The 27,261-nt window shown below is 42.2% G+C and overlaps 1 protein-coding gene across 1 annotated transcript in view; it reads left to right on the top strand.

Moving 5' to 3' along the window:
* Nucleotides 1-27,261, top strand: part of ephb1 (EPH receptor B1) — a gene marked incomplete at its 3' end in the record, with an annotated part of 149,638 nt that overhangs the window by 109,215 nt on the left and 13,162 nt on the right. Inside the window, exons 6-12 of the mRNA XM_083991707.1 lie at nucleotides 5,047-5,171; nucleotides 12,639-12,801; nucleotides 15,298-15,406; nucleotides 16,366-16,430; nucleotides 21,278-21,466; nucleotides 22,633-22,880; nucleotides 24,188-24,403. Of these exons, the coding sequence (XP_083847833.1) occupies nucleotides 5,047-5,171; nucleotides 12,639-12,801; nucleotides 15,298-15,406; nucleotides 16,366-16,430; nucleotides 21,278-21,466; nucleotides 22,633-22,880; nucleotides 24,188-24,403 (1,115 nt within the window). The remainder of the gene's footprint in view (nucleotides 1-5,046; nucleotides 5,172-12,638; nucleotides 12,802-15,297; nucleotides 15,407-16,365; nucleotides 16,431-21,277; nucleotides 21,467-22,632; nucleotides 22,881-24,187; nucleotides 24,404-27,261) is intronic.

Below are 27,261 nucleotides of genomic sequence, written 5' to 3'. Positions count from 1 at the left end.
TCTCTCTCTCTCTCTCTCTCTCTCTCTCTCTCTCTCTCTCTCTCTCTCTCTCTCTCTCTCTCTCTCTCTCCCTCTCTCTCCCTCTCTCTGTCTCAGCCAGACACTGGGAGGCTTTGACTTTGATTAATGGTGAGCCAAGCTCTGCATTAAAAGCCAGGGGCAGCAAGTGGGGCCAGATAAAAGTGGAGCACAGGAGCAAGGGATGGGAGGGATGGAGGGAGGAGAGAGGAGTGCAGGACACAGTCACCAATCACTGTCAGCATCATCGTCCCAGGGTGACAGTGGGGGGACGCAGTTGGAGGGGACAGCGGTGCTTCATTGGGCTGAACCTCACCCTCATACAGGCTCGACACATTGTCTCTGACAGGCTCTTCACACATAGGCTACTAGGACGTAGACACACATACATTTGCACATGCTCTTTATCTCTTTTTCTCCTGCTTTTCCTCTCAAAAACATGGTCAGTGTCTGTCCAGTGGGAGAGCCGGGGAGAAAACATATTTTTTAACGGGGTGAGAAATTGTATTGTATGGGTAGCTGGTTCAAAATAAAGGGTAGATAGAAGTTTAGAAGTCAAAGCCGACACTGTGATCATCATGCCAAATTCGCGGTCAGAAAATGTGCTCATGCTAGGGTTTTTTTATTTTCACATGGAGTGACTGTAATGATCATAAAAAAATGATGTTTAAAGGAGTGAAAAAAAAGAACAATGTTGCATAAGTTGCTCACAGATGTCAAAGTTGCTGTGTGATGTGAAGATAAAGTCTCAATCCTTAATTCCACCAACGAAGTTTGGGTGGCCTTGTTGTTTCTTGGGTTAAGAGCCAAAAGTGGACGCTACTCTAGACCCATTTAAAATCTAAAAATATCTCAGAGATGTGGGTGATGATTCAGAGGTCTCAACTCAGGGTACACACTTGCACACATTTAGCCGTTGGACATTTAACACATGAAAACACGCGTATAAAAACTCTCCATGGTAAAAAGAACTGAATCGGGACCAGGGCTTGGTTGCAGGGGCTGTGGAAATACCTTTCCTCCTCAGCCCCCTTTTCCACTGCAGTAATTTCTGTGTGGAGTGCCTTTCCCTTGGGTCTGTCAGGAACAGTGTGTGCCTGTGGCCGGTAATTGATAATGCAGCCCAGGCAGCCCTAGCCCTGGTCAGTGGAGCGTGAACCAGCCTGAGAGGCAGAAAGGCTGAAGTGCAACAAGGTGAAGCTTAGCCCTCACACTCTCTGTCGAGGGTATGAGAGAGAAAGAGCGAGAGAAAGGAAGACAGAAAGAGAGAGAGAGGGAAGAGAAAGGGAGGGCAGGAGGTGAGAGCCAAGGGAAGGCAGATGGAAGAGAATCCATTCACACTGACAGGATAAACAGAGCCCATTCATTTGTTAAAATTGTAATTTTAGTAAATTATCTGACACTCAAATCACAAAATATCATCATTAAAAACTGTAAAATAATTCATCTTCTTAACAAAACAAACAAACAAAACAAAAAACTGAAATCACAAGTAATGAAAATGAAAAGGTCAGCCGTTTCTCTCCTTACACTCTTCCTGTGACTATGGAGTGCTCCTGCGAAGGTGAAGTATGGAGAGCAAGAAAAGAAATAAAGTAACCACTAAGGAGTCTGGTTTAAAAACAGCATCATTTTGTTGAGAGAGGGTGTCATTTGCTGCCTTTTGAATGGAGGAGTTATTCAGAAAGATGGTGAGTGGAGACCAGGTGGAGCGATGACTAGGCCTCAGCAGTGAGCAGGCCGAGAGCCAGGAGGCTATTAGGCACAAAATGTAGAGCACGGGCTTGTGTGTGGCTGTATTTATGCCTGCAAACATGAGGGTGGAGGTTCCTTTCCAGCACTGTATACAAACACCATGGCTTTGAACTTCAAATGAGTAGCCATGGAATCAGTTTTTAATCAAACTTACTTGTGTGTTTACAAATTGGTTTGATGAGTAAATTTTGTTTGGTGTCATATTTTAACTTAAGACATTACAGAGGAAGAGTTTGTGATTATACATTAGATTTTGGGCATATTCACATATCCCATTAAAGCAATTTGTACTTACTGTAGAAGCCAAGCAATTTGCATTTGTATTTAGTATATTGAGACATTTTGATAAACAGATTTATGTTAGATTGATGCATTCATTCAAAGTCTCTACTTAGATCTCAAGTTCTCTGTATTATTAAAGAGGCTTGTCTAAATAAGCTTATTTAATATATAAAAATAATCCTCAGGTATTATTTATGAGCAGTTCATGAATCAAAAACTGCTGGCAATATGAGGAAATCAGATACTGATTCAAGCACTGCTAAATCTCATACGGAAATATGAGACCGAGCTTCGTGCATTTCAAACTGGTTGTCAGGAGTAAAGATAAAAACATAAACAAAAACCTCTCAAGTGTAAGAACCAAAACTGCTCTAACTCGGGCAGAAATCCCCAGCATTCAGACTGAGAAACTGATTAGATTAGCATCACTAGTTAAAGTCAATGAACTTCCACAAGTGTAATAGCTCCAGAGCCTTGATTAGCAGGAATCCAAGTGATCCAGCGAGTGATAATTTGGACTGTGGGGATTTTCTGCTGTTGTGTCTGAGCTGACAGGTTCAGGCAAGGTCTGAGCTCCCGAGTCATCGCTGGGCGAGCTGGCACTGACTCTGACATTTAGGAACTTGTCAGCGTTCCCTAGATTACGTGTATTAACACAACAAATAGGGGTAGAAAAGTGAATATCAGCGCCAGAGGACCAAGTCTGGGGCTGTTGATATATTTCACCACTACAGTCAGCAATGGCAAGATAGCTGTGGATTCCTTGTTGGATGTTAACAGTGAGAAAAATTTGCTGCGGTATGATAGCAAAAAAAAAAAAAAAAAAAAAGGAAAGAGGTGAATGGACACTGTAGTAGCTGTTCTATCTTGGTAAGAAAAACAACAACAATGGATTCTGGTTCAATTTACTGTACGTCAAAGCTTTAGCCCATTTTAGGAAAACATACTTCCGGAGTCAAAACATACAGTGTCTCAATGGGATGTGGTGATAACTGTATGCACATGGTGCAAACATACACACCTGCACACATACTGTATGCATACAGAGTTTTATTAGGCCTACCGCTGATGTCTTCCTTCTGTCCAATAACAGCCCCTTAGTGGCATGTGAAGAGTGACGAGGAGCAGAAATGATGGAGGGATAACGGTGCAGAGGACAAAAAATGAGCAGGAAATTACAGTGTCTGGGTTAATTGACAGCCTGAGTATGTGCATTCAGGTGGACTGGTGTTGAATGATGTAATGAACTGTGCAGATGAGCCAAAACAATCATGATAAAACAATTATGATAGTTTGTATACAGGTGGTATACAGGTGCATGTTTACAGTACATGTACAGGGTTTCAATTCTACTTAGAGTAACTAGTAAGAGAAACAAAGGCTGCTTGTTTTGCTGGAGATCCATGATTACAGTCTGCCTGTGCCTGGAAAGTGGCAGTTCCATTGTTTGCAAGCATTTTTTTTTTTTTTCCTGACGGCACTGTTCAGTAATTCTGTGGCTCACCATGACATCATTGACACTGAAATCAGCAGCGGAGCACACCGAGTGGAGTGTCACAATAAATCAAGTGAAATAAATTTTCATCCTGCCTACTGTAAGACTGCATTTTTGAATATCTTTTTATCAAGTCACTTATAGATGAGTAAATCGGATTTACCTTTTCTGTTCATGTTGTACTTGCTCAGTTCATTTTAGTATCTATTCCCAATCTTATGCATTATATTGTTTATGGATATACTTTGCTGCATTTGCATGGGCACAATCATGGTGTTATTGACTAATATTATCTAATATTAGGTCTGATTGCTCAAAATATGTTAAAATTGCAATCAAATAACAAGTAACCTGTTTACTTTCCTGCATTCTTTCCTCATCTCCATATGTAGAGCTTTGTTGCATATTTAAGGAAAGAAACCATAACATTTTTTTCCCAGCATATTTTGCTGCAGAGAATTGATGTAGCCATCGTGTGAATGGGCAATCCTAAAAAAAAAAGGGGGTAAAAAAAACTATTCAAAAAGCTTTGGAACTGTGTTAACTACTGGATACAATGCAGCCGTTGGATGCCACACTTAGTGCTTCCATATTCTTCCTGTAGCCAAGATTACACAGCCCAACACTAGACTAAATCCAACACGACTGGTTGCCGGACTCATGCCAGACTCGTGGCGACTGGCGATTCTGGCGCAAAGGTAGGCCTGCTAACTGCAGCTGATACTCAGCCCAAGTCCACACCCTCAAATCTTAGTTAAATCTGGCAGCCATATTTTGGCCAAAGCTGACTCAGATTTGGTCCTGCGGTGCCAGAATATGGTTGACCGTGACTCTAATCAGCCTCGACTCAGCTGGCTACCTGGATACTGATGAGAAAGGCAGTAGCTCTGTTTAAACTTAGATTGTGTGTAAAATGCTGATGACTGCAGTCTGGAAATCTAAAACAGCAGGTTGTACAATGCATGATTTAAATGGGATGAAATGTATTGCAAATATGTTTTAGTTATTAAAAATGTATACAATTTTATGTGTGGATAATGCAAAAACTATAAAAAGTAACTGTAGTTATTAGAGGTAGTCTCTTCATAGATGGCTTGACCTACATTTTCAATCCAAAATGAAAACTCAATACTTCTATAGCACAACTTGTACTTTAGTCACTTTTGAATCTAAAGTTAACAATTGTGATGGCTGGTTGAAATTTAATGACTGGCAAGCTGCACTGCACATCTAGTCCAAGCTAGCTAATGGCTTGGTGCCTGCTGGACAGTGGCTTCTGCTCACTGTGCTGTGTCGTCAGTATTAGCAAAGAGGATCCACATACCTGTTATAATATCTCCGGATGACTGCGGTGTTTTATTCCCTGGCAGCAAAAAAAAACACCCACTCACAACCTGCAAAAAGCTGTTGGTGAGACACATGAGCAATCATCATCAGTTATTCTGGAAATGCACTGATTTTTTTTGTTTCTCTCTCTCTCTCTCTGTGCCCTGCAGCTCCCTCCATCGTTCCCATCATGCACCAGATCAGCTCAACCATGAATAGCTTCACACTGTCATGGCCACAACCAGAACAGCCCAACGGCATCATTCTGGACTACGAGCTGAGATACTATGAGAAGGTAAGTTAAGTGTGTGTGTGTGTTAGAATTTTCACATGAAGATCCATCTGCAATCGCACATGGTCTTCAAAGTGTGCACGAGCATGGTCAGCTGCATATAAAGCCAACAAAAAACGTAAGCTGTCCCAAATATTTGTGAACAGAGTCCCCTGGGCTGATAATGTGTTCTTTCACTGTGGTCACTCCATCTCTCCCACTGTTCTTTGGTTTCCGCTGCTGATGAAGTGAATAGGTTGACCTCTGCTCCAGGCCCACTCTGCACAGTGCAGCAACCTGTCCCGCTGTGAAAATGCATTGCGTCTGGGGGGGGAGTCACATCGACCCGTCTGCTCACACACAATATGTCTGCTTTATTAAGTCCCCAACCCTACCCCAAAGTGCCTATGCTGCTCCAGTATTGACCTGTAGGCCTTTTCCCAAGGCCTGGGACATAATGATACCGAGAGATCGGAGGCTCCAGCTTTTTGTTTGGGCCCTTGTTTGTCCTCCTAAAGTGATCGATAGGTACAGCAAGGTTGGTCATGCACATTTTTTTCCCCTCGGTCTTTGTCATCTTAAGCTAAGACTTTTGCAGAGGCCTGGTGCACCTTCACCCATGTTAGGCTTTCCAGATAAAAGATACAAATCAATAGAGCTTTATAAATGTTTTTTCTTTTTCTGTTGAGTTATTTATTTCACCCAAACTCATTTCAGCTAAGGTTCCCGGATCAATATTCACAACCCCACCTAAGAATAGAGGCTGTCATATTTAGCATTCTCTATCAGAGAGGACAACAATCATGTTTTTAAATGATGTTTGCAGTTGGAAACTCAGTTATCCAATAATAGCAGCATTGCTCGCTGTTTTTCCCTCTGGCATTGCACAGGTCATGAAATTGAATCCGATTGCCATGGCCCTGAGAAACCTTATCTGCCAGACAGCTTAATGTCGTGTAAATAACACTTATACAGCCTCCCATTAGCTCATGAATATCAATGAAACCTAATCCTATTGATGTTTATGTAGCGTGTCCTCACACAAATAGATGAGCACAGCGTAATCACAAATTAATGAATTAACGAGGACAAGATTGCTAATTGCACTGGGATGATTCAGGTGACAGAGAGGTTACACTCTACCCTACCTACCTCTGTCTTGGTGTACCTTCATATTCCCCCTGTATGCGTTACTGTCTATCTGGAAATGTACCACCGTGTGAGTGTGAGTAAGACACAGAAGGTGAGTCAGAGTGATTGCTTTGTGGCACACTGCGCTGTGGAGATGAGATTTCCACATTGGTGGTCCTCTTTTCACACTTTATTTTGGACCTGACAAGGCTCTTTATGGGCTCTAAGCAGACTTTTCCTTCAGCCAGCTGCTGTTCTCTAAAGTGTCACCAAAGACGTTTTTGTCACTGTCTTAAAATGAGGAAAATGGTTCACGACGTTGGCAAAATAAGAAAAGAACAAAGGATGTGTGTAATCTCTATACCTTAAAATGTATTATGCACATAAATTTTCTGTGTCACACACTTCAGCTCAGGTTACTTGCATGCATGTTAGTCTCCTTGTTGCATATGGAGAAGCAGGGAATTGAACTGCACACATCCAGGTCAGCTCTGCCCCGCTCCTCATTGATTCCCTGAATACCTGAGAGGTCCAGAAAATCTGGAGGTTCCACCTCAAGCATGAAGTGATGATGTGGCATTTTAATCATAAAAGGCAATTATGGGGGATGACTCACCATGTCTGTCACACAGGCCCGTGCATACTTCCAGCCTTACACAGTGCTATGGATAATACAGTAATAAAAAAACTGCCTTTTTGTATAAAAATGTCCCTGCTCTACTCACCGTCTTTTATATGCATCTCACTGATGCTTGCATTAATCTGAGCGTAGTCACACTGTTATGGTTCTGGAGTTGATTGTCTCAGCGTGCCTGGCACAGCCAGCTAGTTCTTAGCACAGCAGAGAGCTGTCTCTCTGTACACTCCATCTCGCAGGAAGCCTCATATACCCATTTACAATGGCAACTTCTCCAGCAGTGTGGCATTGTCACACTTTGTGTTGAATAATACCTCAGGGTAATCATACAAAGGAAGGAAGATCTGCTTTTCTTTCCACATGCCTTGTAATGATGCTATAGTTTTGGCCACAAATGTAATTCCCAGAGACAGGGCAGGCTCACATTTTTTTTATAGAGATGTCGAAATTGTTTTCCAGTATGATTGCCTTTATTGGCCAGCTGACAGTAGGAACTGAATGAAATAGGGAGATAGGGCAGAGTGACATTAGATGATGGTCTCCAAAGTGAGTCACTTAATAACAAGGCTGTGGACCAATTCTGTTAGTACAAAAGGTCATAACTGAACCAAAGATCCATGAATCAGTGCAACAATGCTTTACAAGAGATCTGTAAGGTAATAAAACTTAATTTTGCTCTTTGAATACAAGACATTGGTTACTCTATATTTTAAACCATTGTCCCAGTAAACTCTGTATCAACATAATTGTAAATATATGTTTGTTTAATATCCACAGCGCTTGCTGTAATGTTGTTGTGTGATATTGTCAGAAGTAATAAAATCCCAATCTTATATCAACAGTTATAGTTTAGGCTTCAGAGATAAATGTCCCTAAAAGAAACTTTGACAATTTCACCCTACAGGCTGAGCTGAGTGCTGCTACAAGCCTCTCACCCCTCTTCAACCCACCTTCTGATTATAAAATAAGTGATCCCAGGACCCTGTAAATTGGGAAGCATGATGAAATGAGTTAAAGGTTTTCAGAGGAAAAAGTAGGATGCCATGCTCCTGTTCTCTCCATTTTTCTGATACCATTTTTCCTCTGGTTGCCTGAAAATTTGGGGAGGGTGGAAATAACTCAGCATAGCGGAGGTCAGGCCCTCCATTAAGGCTGGGGCAGAGCAGCCACTGGCTCTGGTTACTGATGGCTCTGTGTGTGTTGGTGTCAGAGAGCGAGAGAGTGTGTGTGCATGTGTGTCTATATGTGTGTGTGTGTGTGTGTGTGTGTGTGTGTGTGTGTATGAGAGAGAGAGATGGAGAGAAAGAGAGAGAGCTTCTGGCAGTGTTTGTGTGGAGGTGTCAGCAGCAGTTCAGGTTCAGTTCTAGATGACAGCAGTACTGTTATGCTGCAGAAATTCAACTTTACAGCATGTCACCAGAATCTGTAGCGCACTGACCATAGCACCATCTGCATTTTTGGCACTCTGAAATCACCCTTTTATTTACATGCAATTAGCAATTCCTCAGAAGAGAAGCCAGGAGAAAGTATTTATTATTCTTTTCTTCTCTCGCTGCCAGCTTTCAGAGTCGACCACAACACTTCTGTTGACACACACAGATGTTGTACAGACTTTTAATGATTTTTAATGGAACCTGTGAAAAGCGGGACTTGTGCAGCGCTCCCCCAGTCCCCTAGCAAGGGTATTCACATTTCTTCCTTCAGACTCTCTTCTTCTCTCTCTCTCCCTCTCTTTGTTTGTCTCCCGCCCTGCTCCCTCAGTCCTCCTCGTCAGTCTCCAGGTGAATGGAATGAGTACAAAGAGTCATCTCAAAAGGAGATTGCAGCAAAGAATAAGAAAAACAAACCAAAAGAGCTGAAGCAAATACATTTCCCTTCAAAATTTTTGCCTCCTCTTACCCCTCTTTTAGTGCACCGCACTTTCAATTGTTTAGCATGTAGCTTTGCAGAATCTCAATGAGAGGGAGATCATTGTGTTTTTGTATCTTTGAGGTGATTTAATTTGTCTCAATCTTATTTCCTGTTATTTCCCAAAACGCTTAAGAGGCTTTAATGGTGTTTAATATTAGATTTTATCACCATTGTATTTCCATACAAAATAATTACCATTTTCTTTACCATTAGATTAGAATTAATTAGGTTATGGTAATCATTTGCATTTGGAAATAAAACCCATCTAGTCTCTGAGATTTACATTGTTTCTCTCCATTTTCTTTTTTTACCTCAGGCGATACATTTTAATCAGTAGTATTAATGGGAGAGATTTCTTTTTTTCATTTCCACTTTACAAATATAATATTAGACTGTTCTCCCTCATACACACCTCCCCCCTTTCCCTTTTTGTGTCCGTTATTTGCATGCATGCAAGTGTGTGAGCCTGTGAAGAGGACACATGGTATCCCATCATGTCTGTCTTTGTGCCAGGTGGCCATGCTGTCCATTTTGGGTACTTGGCAGTTTTTGAAAAACACAGACACACAAACATAGGTGCACACACTCACACACACATGTCAAGTCAAGTCAAGTTAAGTCAAGTTTATTTTTATAGTCCAATATCACATATAATGTCTCGGTGGCCTTTACAGGCCAACAACAGTAATGGGTTTTGACTGAAAAACTCACCCAAAAAACCAGAGGAAATAAGGGGAAAAGTGGCAAAGAGAGGAAATTCAAACAGATCTCTCTCTACAATCCTCTGGCAGTGTAATGGCAATTGATAGGAAATTGGCAATTAGGAAAAACAAATTGAAAGTTTTAACAAGTTTAAAAAAGAGAGAGAAATGAAAAAGAATCCAAGTATTTGACCTTCAGCTATGCAGCAGTGTGATTATAATAGGTCCATCCAGAGCTAATGTTGTAAATCTGTTAACTGTAGCCGATCCTCTAAAATGAGGTCAAATTAAATATATCAAAATAAGACCAGTGTGGTCCCAAGGCCAAGTAGCCAGGTGGGTGGGGTACAGTGGGTTATTACATATAGCAAGCACATCTTTTTTTACAGAAGGGAGCAGAATGATTTATTATAACTCCCTACTGTAGTAAATGTAAATGATGTGTGTGCTTCACCATCACTCAGAGCATTCAAAGCATCTGGAGACTGAGGGTAATAAACGGTACTAATTAAGATGACCGTCCAAGCTAAGTTTGTTTCAGTGTTTTTTACTGACTATTGCAGAGAGTAAATTCCCTGCAGTGCTTCCTGTCTGTCACCCCTGGCAAAGCTTTTGATTGGCTGCTCTGCCATCTGCCTTCCCACCTGCAACTTTGTCTTTATTTAGCAAGTTAGGGTGTGGTCCTCCTAATCCCCATTTGACTGGCAGCAGGAGAGGACCTCTCGTGGCTGGAAGTCCCTCCTGGCATGGCCTTTTATTGGCTATCCCCTAACCTGCTCGAGTGCCAAATGCCAACTCATTTTTAAGTGGCAGATGTGTGTGTGTGTGTGTGTGTGTGTGTGTGTGTGTGTGTGTGTGTGTGTGTGTGTGTGTGTGTGTGTGTGTGTGTGTGTGTGTGTGTGTGTGTGTGTCACATAATCCCCATTTGAGTGGCAGCATGAAAGGGCCATTCCTAGCTGGTGCTCCCTCAAGGGATTCTCCCCCCATTGGCATTTTGCCATCTGTCTGCTCACCTGTCCTCCATTCAAACAGATGGGGGTGTGGTCCTGAGAAATTCTGAGTGACTGATGGCAGGACTAGGAAAATCCTGACCCCAAGTGGTCCATGCACACTCAAGCATGTCTTACACCAGATGAATAGGTGACTACGGCCCCAGTCTCTCCAAGGGATGGGGGGTCAGGGAGGGCATGTCTTCTGCAGCTCTTTGAAATTCACAAGTTGCTGCTTTGACACAAGGTTTTGTGATTTTTGAGTGTTTGTAAGCAGCACATTGGAGAAATGACAATGTGTGATCTAATGGACAAAAAGGCTGTGAAATGATTAAACTCCCTAAACCAGTTACATCCAGTGTTCCATTTATAAACATCTCTTTCCTCTCAGAGATAGAATAAAAGCTTGTCGGTGCGATGCTCTCCCATCCCAAGCCCAAACATTTGTCTTCATCAAGCCCGGAGTGTCCAATAAGAGCTAATGTGATTGCACACATCATTATGTGTGTGCGAGTTTGTGTGTATGTGTGTGTGTAGGGACGCGGGGGCAGATTTCATAGCTGTGTTTACTTCATCTGCTCAATGACGGAGCAACCGGAATGATTCAATTACACCAATCAGATTGGATAATGATTTCGATGTGGGTTGCTTCTGCCTGGAGTTTCTTATCGCTTCCTGCCATCATCTTCCAACCTCCTCCTCCTCCTCCCCCCCTCGCTTCCTTCTTGCCTTTTTGCCTATCTACTTTTTCCACTCTGCACTGTTGTCAACTCGTATTTTTTTATTCATACATGTATTATAAAATGTAGTCCAGTGTTAGACAATAGTGTGTTTACCAAGCTTGAAAAAACAGTCCTTATTTACACTGTTTCACTGACACAGGGAATTTGGCCCCTTCACTTTCAACCACACCCCACCTCCCCCTCTATAGGATGTCTGCATCTAGCTATCAGCAGCCTGCAGCAGTGGGTGTAGTGTAGGTGGGTGTAGTGTAGTCTTATTTTCTGGCTGTCATATTCACTCTGGGTTATGGGAAGGTGACAGGCCTAAGTAATTACTGATTCCTCATAGCAGATACCTCCAGCAAGCCCCAAACTACACTGCAGCAGACTGCCTGACTGACTCTCCTGAGCCTGGAGGGAGAGTGACTGAGATTCGGAGATCCAGAGGGCAGGTCCCGTGGTCCAACCCAGACATTTTCATAATATATGCATGAACAAATGCATATATTCATATTGTACGCCCATGCACACACATGCACGTCTACAAGGGTGAAAATGAAAGTTTTTGGTTAGAACAGTGCATGAAAAAAGAGGGCAAATACTTCAACAGAAAACTCCAACAAACAGTGATTACACAGAGGATATGTTTATAGCATTCCCTTTAATGAAAAAGTAAAGTGCTTTCCATGGGTGGGCTTGGCCTAGCGTCATATTTAAAAAGCAACCTAGTTTAGACAACAAAACAAGTGGATGCAATGTTCAAACTCATCTGAAGAGACAAACACGCAATGTAATTCTATTACTGTTAAGAAGTAGCTACTGGTGTTTGTAATTTGCAAAAATGATTGCCTTTAATTACCACATTGTGTATGTGTGTTATTGAGTGGATGGTGGATGTTTTGCGTTTATGCATTCAGTGCTCTTGTTTATGTGTCCTTTCTGTGTGTGTGTGTATATAAGTGTGCATGCTGCACAAAATTGTATTTAAGATTCTGAATTGACTGAAGCTTTGATATAGACTGAATCTTCAACCTAATGTAAAAAATGTTTGTCTGTCCCTAAGTGTTGTGTACTGTCTGTTATGCATCCACTCTATCTGTTGTTTTCATCTGTCCTCTGTCAGTGTAATTTATCAGAAGTGCACTATATTTCCACTATCTCTGGTTTACAACTACGAAAATATACAAGCTAAACTAATTTCCTTCAACTGGACCACATTGCCTGTACTATTTCCTGAATATACAATGTTTTATAAGCTTGTTTGTTGTTTGTCTGTTGAACTCCTGTTACTGCCGGATCTTGTTTTACCACAATTGTCTTAACTCTGTGGTTTAACACTTGCTGACATCCTCTCAGTAAGTCATCTCTCACCTGCTCCGTGTGTCCGTTGCTCTTTTCAGGACCACGCAGAGATTAACTCCACCATCCTGCGGAGCCAAACTAACACTGCGCGCGTGGAGGGCCTCAGGCCGGGTACCGTCTACGTAGTGCAGGTGCGGGCGCGGACTGTGGCTGGCTTTGGCAAATACAGCAGCAAGATGTGCTTCCAAACCCTCACAGATGGTAAGGATCGCCGAGCCAGGAGAAACAGCTCTCTCAGTCTCTCTCCATCCTTCTTCTTCTCCTTTTTTTTTTTTTTTCCTCACATACACCCAAACTCTTTCAAACACTCTTGTCTCTTTTTGAATTTGTTGTGGAGTTATTATTATCATTATTAGTAGGGGAGATCGAAGGGAACCGTGATGTTTGATTGCACTTCTATTTCAACAGCTAAATTAATTTCCTTCACAGTCAGGTTGGAGTGTGTGTGTGTGTGTGTGTGTGTGTGTGTGTGTGGGTGCTTTGAATATGTAAAACGCTGAGTGTCTTTTGTTTGTGCAACTAACTGTGTTTGATCCAAAATGCTTAGCTAATTGGTTTTTCACCCGGCCCTTCTGTTGCTGGAGAGCTGTCCCAGAATGCATAGCTGTGATTAGTAGTTGATGAGATACATTTTTTGCCATGTGGAGGAGGGGCTTGGATTGTCGAAGAGGAAAGGGGCTGAAAAGGGGCCCCAACACCTGCCACACTGGCAAGGTTGTGAAACTATGTTTTTTGGTGGAAGTGCAAGGAGTTGTGTGTGTGTGTGTAGGGAGATGGTGAAGGCGGCGTTGCATATCACTTCCTCATGAAGCACTCCTTCATAGCCTTGCCAGGAAGTGAATTCAGTGCTGAAATGAACACAGTGTGAGTCAGTCTGGATGGATTTAACATTTGACTTGGTATGTGTAACATTCACAAGATTTTCTCAAGTGCTGCCTCACTGTGCCGAGCTGGACTATGAGCCTGCTATCCATGTGCAGCCACAGTTAATAATGTATCAAAGACAAGGGTGACATTTCCACATCACATTGCGTTAATGAAGATTACAATGAATGAATCGGTGATGATCTTGAGGGAGGGGAAAATGGGAGGGAATATAATGATGATGAAGATGATCACGATGGCTATTTACCTGTGCGGAGCAGATGTAGCGGCACAGTCACGGCTCCTTTGCTCCTTCAGACATTTGAAAATGATTGCTCCCCCAAACACATGTGAACGCACGCATGTACGTGCATGCGCGCCACACACAAACACTGTTTATGGTTTCAGCCGTTGGCTTGCTGCCATAACACAACATTCGTCAAGCCAATTAGCAGCAGACGCCAGAGAACTAACGACAATCACACCCACGGCTCCACCTCCTGCCCCCTGCACCAGGCCCCTCTTCCCTCCAACGTGGCGCTCTATTGTCTCCTGAATGCGCCACCCAGACACCACTCTGCCTCCACATCTTGTCTCAAAACATTTAAATCCCTCAAGTCTTCCCGTCGGCACGTTTTCATACACCTCCACAAGGCATCCGTCTGCCACCTCTGTACGCGCAAAACATGCAGACTCACAAGCGGAGCAGACTTGATTGATGGGTATGATGGAAAAAGAAGTGGTTTGTCCATCAGTAAGGTGACTGATGTCACTGTTCTCCATTCATCTAATGGGCTGAAGCTTCAAGAACTAACTGATTGAAATAGGAGCCTGTTTACCGCCGGAACAGGTAGCTGTGTGATTTTTATGGCTGTGAGGAGGGAAAAAAATCACCATTCTCATATGGGTGAGCGGGAGATGTGATCTGGACCTCTGTTTTGCACCTACAGTAATATGCATCAAAAGAGAACAGGAAGACTCACTGAGTAGCTGGAACGTCATTCACACTGTTTGCTTGAAACATACTTGATAAACCTGCAAGTTAAAAGAGTGAGCAATTCCTGTCACATTGAGTTTCCTCATATATCCCAGCTCTTGCACTGTTCCGAAGATGCATTAGTTCTCCCTTTATCACTTTAATCCAATAGGCCCATTCTACACGGGGGATTGAATTTAGAAGCTGCTGATTTGCCTGCAGCATGCTAAATCGTGCATTGCTTTAACCACAGTGTTTGCTGGTGCCAAAGTCATGGGAAGGCAGGGACGCACAAAGATGACTGAGGATTCTGCTGTGTCGTGGTTTTAGGCGGGCATTTGAGCTGTCCTTTGAACTACTGGCAGCTTGCCCTGGATATGCACATAAAACATGTTTGTGCTGTATGTGTGATTGGCAGTGGATGACTCCCTTTTCAACACCTGAAAAAAAAAAAACATTCCAAGGTGCATTTTTTTTTTGGTTCATTCATTTCTGACAGGTGAGGTGGGGAAGTTTGAGAGGTCCTCCTCATTTTTTCCAACCATCAGTTTTCTGCTACTCTCTCACTCTCTGTCTTCCTGCTAGTTTATCAAACACAGTCTGTCAGTAAGTCTCGCTAAAGCTCAGTGGATTTCAGTCACAACCTCTCAGCAGAGAGATCTATAAGTTTTCTTTATCCATCAGTACAACCAGTCTAACCATTGTGCTCTGCCTCTTCTTCCCTCTGTCTCTCCCTTTACCCCCCAAGCACACACTCACATATACACTCCTCCAAATACACACAGCCATGGTCCTTTAAGTCTTACCTAAGCCATTCTCAATGTCTGCCTGTCTGTCTTTCTCTTTGTGCAATACAGATGACTTCAAGTCGGAGCTGAGGGAACAGCTTCCACTGATTGCTGGGTCAGCTGCAGCAGGAGTGGTCTTTATTGTTTCCCTTGTTGCCATCTCCATCGTGTGCAGCAGGTAACCACATTTTCCTTCCTCAGTCTCTTGTAATACATGCAGAAACTGCTGCTACATTTTCCCCTTCTCAGTCTCCCAACTTTTTCTCCCTGACAGTAAAATATCTCATGTCCATTTAATGACATCATATAACAACTATAAAAGGACATAATGATGTCCTGCTTGTATTTGCTTATAATTATTGGAAGACATACTGTATAGCAACATTGACTGAAGAGGAATTTCTGTCACATTAAGATGGATTTCCCCAGAATTTAATCATCATCAATCATCTATCAATCTAATCGTCTATAAGTACATGGCAGAAAATATCATATGTTAAAATAAAACTCAGCACAGCTATATTTGTGAAATGGGCTGTAAAATTAAAACTGCATTATCAATACAGCAGAAGCCCCTCGTTACACCTAGGAACATACTGCATGTCAGCTTCTTACACATATTTATACAGAGGATTTATTAATAGCAGGCATCTGGCAGGAAAGAAGGCCCATTTGACATACGAGGAATTGAATATTCAATTCCATAGAGAACTTAACAATTACGACTTTGCCCTGTTAACTTACTCAAGTCAAGTCAATTTAATATTGCAGTTTGTCACATTGTCACATTCCTATCTTGCTCCGCTTTAGATATATGAAAGTCGAATTTTCTGCAGTGCTGTTTGCAACTTTGAGCAAGCAAAGTGTTCATCAAAAGGGCCAGGCTCTTTTTGATGCTGAGGCAGAGGAGACAGATGAAAAGCAGAGAGATCCTATCAAGGTCTAATTAAAAATCAGCTCATTTTCATAAACTTCATTTACCATTGCTAACCCTTTGCAACTGATTCAATTTCAGCCACGTCATTTTCAGGCCATACAGAGAACCATGAACAGTAATAAGGCCTCGTTTACACTTCCTTTCATCCTGTCACCCCTCTCTCTCTCTTCTCGCTCTTTCAATAATCATTACTCCCACAGGAAAAGGGCATACACCAAGGAGGCAGTGTACAGTGACAAGTTGCAACATTACAGCGCAGGAAGAGGTGAGTCCACCTTCATACTTAGAGCTCACATTAACCTGTGGTTAGTTTTCTGTCACACATTTTGACCCCATACTGTATGTTTATTTCTCCGTTAATTAAAGGTAGAGGAAGCAGCGCTGAAAAAAAGACTGTTGATATTTGAATTTAACGGCAAATACAAATACACTTGTCCCTTCAGTGCTCATTTAGAAGCTCCACCTACCAAATTCATGGTCGTCTATTGTCCAAGCATTGATGCTGGGGGAGTTTTTTAAGGGATGGGAAGTAATGTTACCATTGTTAGTACTTTTAGCATGACATAGCAACCCCTACTTTATAACAAAATGAATCTGCTGTGGAGATTTTTTGTGCCCAATGTGTCTCTTTGGTTCATAACCCCTGAACTTTTTCCTGATATCCATGTAACAAGATGAATGTATCTTTATAACACACTTAAATTTCACCATGTGAAGAATACTGTGTTTTTTTGTTTTTACCTTTGTACCACAAATGTAATCCAACAGTTGGTACATAAAATAGTACGAAGCACCATAAATACAATAATTGGTGTGAAAAAATGTATTCAGTTGTGTTTTGAGACACAATAAACTGTGCAGTTTAGATATAGAGGGGATTGTTGTGTCTAGGTGGAGGTATGTACTGATTGCTCTCACATGTTTCATTTATATTCATTTCCTATTTTGTCCAGTACTTATATACTGTTACACCATGGATGATATGTGATATGCCAAAAGCATGTACTCCTTTGTAATGCATTAATGAAAAGGAAGCGAGTTAAAGAAGAAATGACCTCAGGTAGCAGGCGTCAATGGATGTAAACAGCATTCTACCTTCCTTTACACAATGACACTGACTGACAGTCATCTCTCAGGGCTTTATGATAGCCGTGATTGAGTCGTGTTTTAAGCACTCCCCTGGCGCTGACTGATGAGGGGAAGGAGCCTGGAGGGACACACACACACACACACACACACACACACACACACACACACACACACACACACACACACACACACACACACACACACACACACACACACACACACACACACACACACACACACACACACACAAACGATTGTGTGTAAGTTTTGTATCTAAAATGAAAGCCCTATATCCTGCCGACCTAGCATTCTGAACAAGGGCTCACTCGAGGGGATAGATTTTTGTAGAGCCGAACACAGCAAAGCGTTTCAACACAGTTACTTTGTGTCGCTGCTACAGCGGTGGCAGCTGGGGGCTCATTAAAACTGCTGTGGGCAGAAGAGTCAGTTTTGTCACTGGCTATCTCTGGAAAAACCAAATGCAATTAACATAAGTGGTTAAAGTAAACAAAAGATCAGAGACGCTTACAGCCCTAATCATCAAATAAGCAATTTGAAGTGGAGAGGAAATAAAACCTTGATAAGGGATCCTATTCATAGGTTTATTACTTCAACCTTCACATCTCCAACATTAGTGAAGTAATCCCCCACCCCATGATGCATTGTGTTCTTCTATTCTCTCGAGATTTGACTGACAGTTCCCTAATTACAGTATTCAACGCAACAATAAAATAGCGCCTGCTCAGCCAATTGTTTTGGGTGAATCTCCCAAAAATGTGTTGCTGGCTTTCAACCAGCTGCTTACTGCTCAAGTTGCTGCCACACACGTCAGGTGATGAGTGTCTCCTCGTTTCCAGCCCACCTAATGTGACAGGATTGTCGACTGGGGATGCTGCTGCATACTGTAAATTTAATAGTGCTGCTGACCGGTCATGGTTATGAAAATCAAACCTTATATTTTACATTTAACCACGTGAACACACACATAATTTCCACAGAGAAATAACATCCCTTAGAGGCAAGGTTAATTTTTTGTTTGTTTGTTTTAATTGCCCTCGTCTGTGCATTATCAGTATCGCTAGTGTTCATCTACACACCGTAGTGCACACACCTCACTGCATCTGAGTATTTACAGTTTTCCTTAGTGTATCTATTCCCCTTTCCTTTTTTTCCACACCTCAGCAGCCTGTCAACATCAGCTAATTAACAGAGAGACATTTCTAAGCACTGCATGTTTACTATATGCCCTAATGCTTCTCTCCGTATGACTGCCAGCACATCTTAAATCGCTTAACGTTCGAACCCTGTTTGTCGCTTTGGTGCTTCAGTTGTTGTCTCTGCAACATCTTCAACATCTGGTGCTCACGCCGAATTAGAGTGGGATTCGAAATTCAACAAATATGTTTACACTTGAGCAGTTTCTTCTTTGTTGCATCCACTGCATGAAAAATGTATACATACAGTATGAATTCTAAGAGTTGGCTAGGGCGTAAACAGACCTGATAAAGTTATGTAGATTATTTTGACATTTGCCTTTACCCTTCATCATCATCATCATTGTCTTTCATCTTCATCAAGTACTTTAGGTCAAATCCTTGGCTGATCAGAATTTCATTTCAAAACACAGTGCAGAAGGCACCAGCTTGACAAACCCAAACAATTTTTTTTACCCCCTGCACCAATGTGACTGTTAATCCCATACAATTTTTAGATCCCTTTTGTGATTTCCATACTAATAAGCCACAGTGTGCGTCTAACAAATGATTTTCTGACATCAAACGAAGGATAATTAGTTTGTATTTAGGAAGTAAACTCAACTCATTATATTCACAGAGCTGCAGAATAGATTAGTGTGCATGTTGGACTGACAAGAAATGGGAATATATTCACTATAGGCGTACAGTGCCCTGCGATTGTTTATGTTAATTTCTGCAAAGTGGATAATCACATAAAACATATAATTGCTATGCACTAAAATTGCTAAATTACAAATACTGTCAGGCAAAAGGACTTAGAAGAAATGATGTTCCCTTAGTGAAAAGCTACCATATGAAGGAGTTCCTTTAACTTGAAAGGTTCTGCATTCATGAAGCTACTGTTTTTCTTACTGACATTGCTGTTTGTCTTAAGGCAGTATGTAAATTATGCGTAGGAGGACCAATAATTTGATTGTCCCCATAGCCAGTAATAGATAAACATAAGCATTACTTGCCATACGGTTGATTTGTGGATACATTAGGGCTATTCAGTGAATGAGCAGAGCAGACTAATAGCAGGGTAAATGCTGGACATTGGTGAAAATAACATGGTTAAGTGCAGTGCCATAAAGTATCATTTGTCAATGCCAGTCAACTAAAGACTCTTTACTGTCTGAGCTATTGTGTCATAGCTTAGGGATTTTGTTGAGATTTATAATCCAAATTCCCCAAATTAATGCGTTTGCCCATTCAGCCATTTAATTTGCTAAAGGTATATAATCACGGTGTTTGTTACAGGCCTTTGACTTACTGCTGCAGCCATGCCTTGTCTCCCAACCGGCTTGTTATTTTATATGTCGGGTAAAAATAGAACCGTCGTTTGGACACATTTGCTTCATACACTCAGATGAAGGATGTATGAAATATTAAAGGAGGAATTTATTTTTTATCAGATGGCCATAAAAAGATGAATCCAGTTAACCAGGTCTGTGCCAGAGGGAGGAAGTACAGTAAACTATTTGCGTTCTAAATTATACATGAAAAGGGCCCTAAACTATGAATTAGAAAATAATGGGTTTGCGTATGTGTGCGTGGATGCACATGTGATGATGTGTTTTTCGAGTGAGCTCTCGGTTTATTACTGTACTGTATATGCTCCCTGCTGAGCTTTTTAGTCCCGCCCAGTGATGCTGCTGAGTGAGTGGCCTGACAACACTTGTAAACAGAATGACTTTATGGAATGCAAAGCTGTAAACCCTCCGATGGATTAACCTGAATCCAATCTGTATGGAATCTCTAATGAGCAATTTCGTTCACACAGGCAGGGTTCAAGGCAATTAGTGTGGTAACTAGAATCAGCTTTTAGTCAAGAGCGAGGTGAGGAACCTTGATCCCTCCAAGACCAGACCTTTATCTCCCTCCCATCTCTTGAGACCCCCGCCTCTCTCTATGTGGCTTGTACAAATGAGCCGGGCACAAATTGGCTTGATGGAGATGGGTTTATTCCAATCATGGCTTCCAAGGTTTTGACTAAACAGCTCTGAGAAAGAGGGCTGCTCTTGGGTGTCAGTGTAGAAATGATGATTTTACGTCTGTTTGCTTGCTGTAATGTCTGTCTTATGGCAGTGTATTGAAATTGTTTACAAGCGTTTTCAGCAGCAGCAGCAGCAGCAACCCCAGCCCCTACCCCCCACCCCCCAACCTGGTCTGTCGACACAGAAAATTTGTCCTCCGTTTGCAGACATCTCCAGTCTGTGAACTGAGCTCACCTATCGCAGTACGGCATAAAAAGCTAGTTGATACCGCAGTGGTTTTATCTCTTTATGAGCTCCTATAGGAAAAGGCTGTTGGGAAATTGGTTCCACCACTATCAAAGAGCAGAGACTGCTAGGGTAAGGGATAAAAGAAAAAAAATCTGTCTACATTTACTCTTTCCATATACTCTCATCCCTCCCTCTATCCCTTCATCTTCTCTCTCTCTGTTTTTTCTGGTCTGTTTCCTCCTTCCAAGTACTGAATCATCAAACCACCATTTTGTTGTCTGCCCTGCTTCGTAACTAAAGGTGTTCCTATAATCTTCTGCCTATACTGTTGAATGCGGGCAATATACGTTAATATTCATGTACATACGGTAGAGCAAATGGAGTTGTCATCATTACAGCAGCTGGGAACTCGTAGCGTTTGTGAGTGATGCAGAGTCACACTGTGATTAAGGCTGAGATTTGAAAGGCAACTGTATTCATCAACCATCACCATAAGACCATTAGCCAAAGAAAAGTACGGTTTCTTCTTCTGGGAAGCTCATCGAGCACTTTGGTTGTTCTAGAACTCTCTTTGCGAGCCGACATGTCTAACTGCCCCTCCCCACTGGGCTGCCCGACCCACTTCTCAGGCTCCCCGGGGATGAAGATCTACATCGACCCCTTTACCTACGAGGACCCCAACGAGGCTGTTCGAGAATTCGCCAAGGAGATCGACGTCTCCACTGTGAAGATCGAGGAGGTCATTGGTGCAGGTATGGTGCACATTCTGTATGTATATATAATATATGTACATGTACGTGTGCGTACAGTGAATGTGGATTGACACATTTCTATGCATTATTTCTGAGTGCTTGTGTTCAAACAATGTTGGCCTGAATCTTTTCAAGGTCATAAAGCTGCGCCCCTCTGGCAGCCACATCAGATGGAAACATGTGAAGGGCCCATGTCAAGTGCACAAGCAGTATATAGGCCAGCTACCCTGGGACCTAATGGCATTAGACAGAACTCAAGCCTTGAGGCCTATTCCCTGTGCTTCTCTGATTTGGGATCCTATTAAGAGTTGCTCTCTGACATGTTCTACCTTACATCATCCCTTTCCTCTTGCTTTAGATGCAAAATAGATAGTGTAGCTTTCTTTTCTTGTGTAAGATTGACGTCTTTTGTATTGTTAAAACGTCTGTTTAAATTGATACAGTGGTAATTAGGGTCTGATTGCTCTGACGTAAATTCCGAGCAAGTGGAAGCAAAAATAGATTTAGCAACAGTCCAACGTGTCCTTTACCCTGAGACCAAACCCACCTTTTTTTTTTACAGCAGGGAGGGCATGCTGATGCCGTATGTTATACAATGAATCATACAGAGGTTAAAATACCCCTGGTAATGAGACCGGGACTTGAATAGCTCCTGTGGACCGGCCTACTCAGCAAGCTAGGTGTGAGGAAGTGACAGAGATAGGATAGCGGTAAGGATGCAGGGGGACTAACTAATTAAAGATTTCCGTTTTTGTTGATTTCACTGTGTGGCATCTCTGCAGGGCACTGAGGTGGTGATAATTAATCAAAAGAGTTCCAGATATTTAGCAGATAGTGCTTGCCTGTTATTCTTTGACTATGAAGACACTTGGCAGCCTTTTAGGATAGATGACTACTGTGAGTCAAGGGAGCCACGCTGTTAAGAATATCTTGAAGGAGAAACATTAGATGAGTATTGGACAACACTCAGCATGCTTTATATAGACTAAGTCAAGATCTATAATAGCTCTCTGGGTAATATTTCTGCCAAGGGACATGAGATGCAAATAAGCTTGATAAATGAATAGATTTAGATTCTAATCAAACTCTACTAAGCATTTGTCTGGAAAATAGATCAGGTCCTGACAGAACAACCATTGTGCACGTCTCTCAACTTCCCCTCCCAGGTGAATTCGGAGAGGTGTACAAGGGCCGTTTGAAACTGCCTGGTAAAAGGGAGATCTACGTAGCCATCAAGACCCTGAAGGCTGGCTACGTGGAGAAGCAGAGGCGGGACTTCCTGTCTGAGGCCTCGATCATGGGTCAGTTTGACCACCCGAACATAATCCGCCTGGAAGGTGTCGTCACAAAGAGCCGTCCCGTTATGATCGTCACAGAGTTTATGGAGAACGGTGCTCTGGACTCATTCCTCAGGGTGAGTGAACACATGCATGTACTATGACATACAAAGTCAGGAATGGTTACATGGGGTATTCATAAGTCTTATTAGTGAGTTCAATGGAAACCTTGCATTTATGGGACAGAGAAACTAATTGGAAATTAATCGTAAAACAGTCACACGAAAGGAGTTCATGTGAAGAATCCCTTCTAATACAAATTGGAATGAGCCTTCTTAATCTATCCACTGCCAACAGAGAATATGTTTCATGACAATGAACGCGATTTAAATCATTCTTAATTTGAAAATTTCTACACTAGCCAGCCTTTAATTTCTCTATTAATGCCTGGAACTATTAATGGACTCCTCACTCTTTCTTTTATAGTCAGGATTGAGCAGACATACCTCTTAATCAATATTCAACTCACTTTTTTCCCTCCTTCAGTCTCATGGATTGGTGTTCTATTCCACTTTGATCTAGGGTGGGTTTAAAGGGGCTCTTTGAAGTTGGCTTTGCTAACCGCCACATCCGACTTGTGTTTCCATCGATCTGCCTTACCCTCTTATTTGTTACTGTGTTTCGGGGTTCAAAGCACACTCTTCAGACCATTCACACAGGGACAGAGGCACCATACGTGGATGTTAGAGGGATAGATACCTGCATGTCTGAATGGAACAATGCCCTAACTACAATGAGCAATAATGGGCTCAGGAATCTTTTTGTTTTGTTTTGTTCATCTATTACAAGTATGCATCTCCTGTGGACATTGAGGAGGATTTGTAATTCACTGATGGCGATTTTGTAATGGCAAAGTGTAAAAAAGAAATGATTCAAAACAAGGGGAAGGGAGAAAACAACAACCTATAATAAGTGAACATACTGTAATTACTTTTGTCGAGAAAAGATAGCTTCAAGCTGAAATAGCTGTTTGTGACTAGGTATGACAACACATCAGTCCATGCTAATTCGGGAGGAGAGTCCCACTAGGCAGCCTTGACACAGACTGGATTTCTAAGGACATTAAAATTGCATCTTGTCTGTATAATACATTTTTAAAAAAACACAAACAACTACTTTATTTTGTCCTGTTTTTTCCTAATAGAGAGTGAGATTTAAACAGTTGGTATTTTAAAATTATAACATTCAAGCCTGGGATTTTTAGTCAACATACTATCTATAATTCAGTTGTGAACCAACATAATAAGTCCATTATCATTAAAGCAGATATGTTAGCATTTGCTGAAATCTCTCTATCCCCCAGCTATTCTCATTTATGTTAATCATGCCAAAGATAATATCTAGATAACCATTTTCATTTTTATTATTCCTCTCTGTCCTCTAGCAAAATGATGGCCAGTTCACAGTGATCCAGTTGGTGGGGATGATGCGTGGGATCTCAGCAGGGATGAAATATCTCTCAGAAATTAACTACGTCCACCGTGACCTGGCTGCACGGAACATTCTAGTCAACAGCAACTTGGTGTGTAAAGTGTCCGACTTCGGCTTGTCACGCTACCTACAGGATGACACTTCTGATCCCAGCTATACCAGCTCTCTGGTGAGTACAGTACTTGCAATACTTGCCTTTTATTTTGCTAGAGTGCCACAGATGGATGTGATTTAACACTGTGTGTGTGTGTGTGTGTGGGAGTGCAGTCAATTTTTTACTGACTTCTTCAGCTGTCGCAACATCCTAAAAACCATCACCTACCAGTCTAATCAGTTTTGCTTCTATCTGACACTTTCTCAATCTTTTTGAAGGTCTCAGAAACCTTTCACCTTTTCAGTGCCTTTCATTTTATATGAGCTGTCTCTATCTTCTCCCTCGTCCTTCTTCCTCCTCTTTCCTATACACTGCAAGTCACGGACCAGAGGTCTGTCACATCTTCATTAGTGTGGAGACAAGCCTCCTCTGGGAAGGCTCCTCTCTCGTTGACATGCCCAGAGTGCAGAGAAACCAAAGGGCATTGCGGCCTCTCAAACTGACAGCTTCCAACCCCCCTCTCCCTCCCTCCCTCCCCTCTCTCACGCCTCATTCATTATTACTGGGGCATCATGGGAGGCTTTGGCTCCTCATTAACTCTTCCACACTACAGATCTGTAATTATTAGCAGCCGTCATTAGTTCATCTTCTGCCTCTCCTCTTCCTAATTCAAAACACACTCTTACACCCTCACAAACACACGGTGGAGGTCATTAGGACTCCTGACATGCCTGAATTTGTGTGTGTGTTCTTATTTGAGTGCCTGTGTGTGTGCTTGTGTGAGCATACAGGTACTGCACAGGCATGTGTGTCTCTCTGTGTGGATGGGTGTGCGTTGGCACATGTATGTGTCAGTTAACACCCCATTGACTCTGCTTTGAGACTTTGGGATGTTTTACTGCCAGTGTATCATGTGTTGCTGCCTGCGGTTTGTCGACGGCGAGTCCTTCTACAGGGAAAACTGCCTGACACAGGGCAAGTGTGACTATACCATTTGAGTCAAAGACAGATTTCTTTAAGTAAACTTAAATAAACTTACAATGACCATGCATTATTGCCCTCCACTTTTTGTCCTACATCTTACATAGATACATCCTGTATTTTCCCTGTCCTCCTTAAATTTGGGGTTGACAGCTCCCAGCAGCTCGGCACAACCTATTCTGACACTCCTATCCAGGAGTAGTTGTTCATAAAACTTCAACCTCAGGTTGCTCTCTCTGGACATGATTCATTGTATACACCGTGAATGTACAGCGTTATATATAGTTATGAATAAATATGAATACAATATGAATATATTATACTATAAAAAGTGACTACTTTAGGATTGGCTTCAGAGGTATTTCAAGACATGCAAAACTTGAGATCAAAAGCATACAGTCAGTCTGTGCGTCAGTGCTACCCAGGTATGAAAAGAGAGTTCTCAAAATAATTTGTTTTCATCTAAATATAAATGTAATAATGTACTTTTATTTCTACCTTTTTCCAGCTTTGTGGCCAAGCTTAGGTGCAAACTGCTCGTTCAGACTTATTACTTTAGCTTAGATTCAGAAACACACATGCACAACATACGGCGTGAGCACAGGGGAGGCTCCCGATTGGCAGGAGATGGTAACCCAGGTGTGAACAGGAAGTGTCATAGGGGCCAGAGGAGGAATGACCTCATATTGGTTTGGCTGAAAGCTAATTGCTCCCCAGGAATAGCTTGCTTTGTATGCTTGACCCCTGTGGTTAAACCTTGCTGAATGGGTCTTATTTAACAACAAAGAGGAGCAGCACCTCTGCTGTCTGTGCCGCTGAGCTGCTAATAAAACCGGGTGGAAAAAGGTGGGGACTGGTTTATAGATTGTGGTCAGCATTTGTGATGTTGTTCAATGCAAACAAAGTCTCCTTGAGGACATTATCTGGGCAGTCAATAGAGCAGATGAGGTATGAAGTTTGACCCTCTTTGATGCAAGCACACCCAGGTTTCTTTGATGTTTTTCTTTTTTTTACCGTTTGAGATTTTTAAAACAAGCATGTCAAAGCTTGGGCTGTGCTTCCCTTGAGTGCTGCCTCATTATCATCCACATGAAATCGTCAGTACTGTAACTATTTTTATTCCTTCCAAATCAAGAGAGCTGTTACCTTCACATCCTGCCACATACTGAGCAGTTTATTCCATCAATACGTCAGTTTTGTTCATAAATAAAAGTCAATGTAATCAGCTAACACTTATATTCCATCATCCCTTGAATACTGGGGAACAAGGAAACAAGCGTTGGGGGATGTTGGGGTCCACAGGTCCCGTACAGGATCCCATACTGTAATTAAGCTAGGCATGGTGCCCTTCACTCTATGACCTCTTCAGCTATGACCTGACACTTACCAATCAGTGAGCGAGGCTGGCGTGGCAGACAAGGCCGAGGGAATCAGGGAAACTAAATTGCGCTGACGTGCAGTGATTCACATCGCCATCGACCTCCTCCTCGAGCAAATTAATCACCTCTCTCCCTCTAATGCTTTTCTAATTTTTCCCTGCATTTCTAGGCACACCAATTACAGTGCCTGTGGTGTGATGCTGGATGTATGGTTGGGAGGGCATGCTGGTAATTGTGTTAACCCTGGATGTGGGTTCATTCTGGAGCAATGTTGTGGAGGTTTCAGACAGAAGGGGGCTGTCCTCCCTCTCTGTTGGCTGCTAACCAAAGTCGTGATTAATTAGACTCACAGGACAATGCTTGGACTGCACTGGTCTCGCTAAGGTGACGTGTGCTAATTAATTTAAAGACTTTAAAGCCTGTTTGTTTATATGTATCTGCGGTTCTCTCGCATTTGTACAGTATTTGCGTTGCTTTCTCATTACATACACGTGCTTGCATGGTTCGGGAAGTGTCCCATGGGAGCGTCACAAGCCCAGGTGAGATGTGAGCAACCCTGGCTACCTGACAAGG

This window comes from Trachurus trachurus, assembly GCF_905171665.1.
Source record: "Trachurus trachurus genome assembly, chromosome: 17".
Taxonomy (NCBI): Eukaryota; Metazoa; Chordata; class Actinopteri; order Carangiformes; family Carangidae; genus Trachurus; species Trachurus trachurus.
Note: the sequence above shows the minus strand (reverse complement) of the source record. Positions and strands in the feature narration are given on the sequence as shown.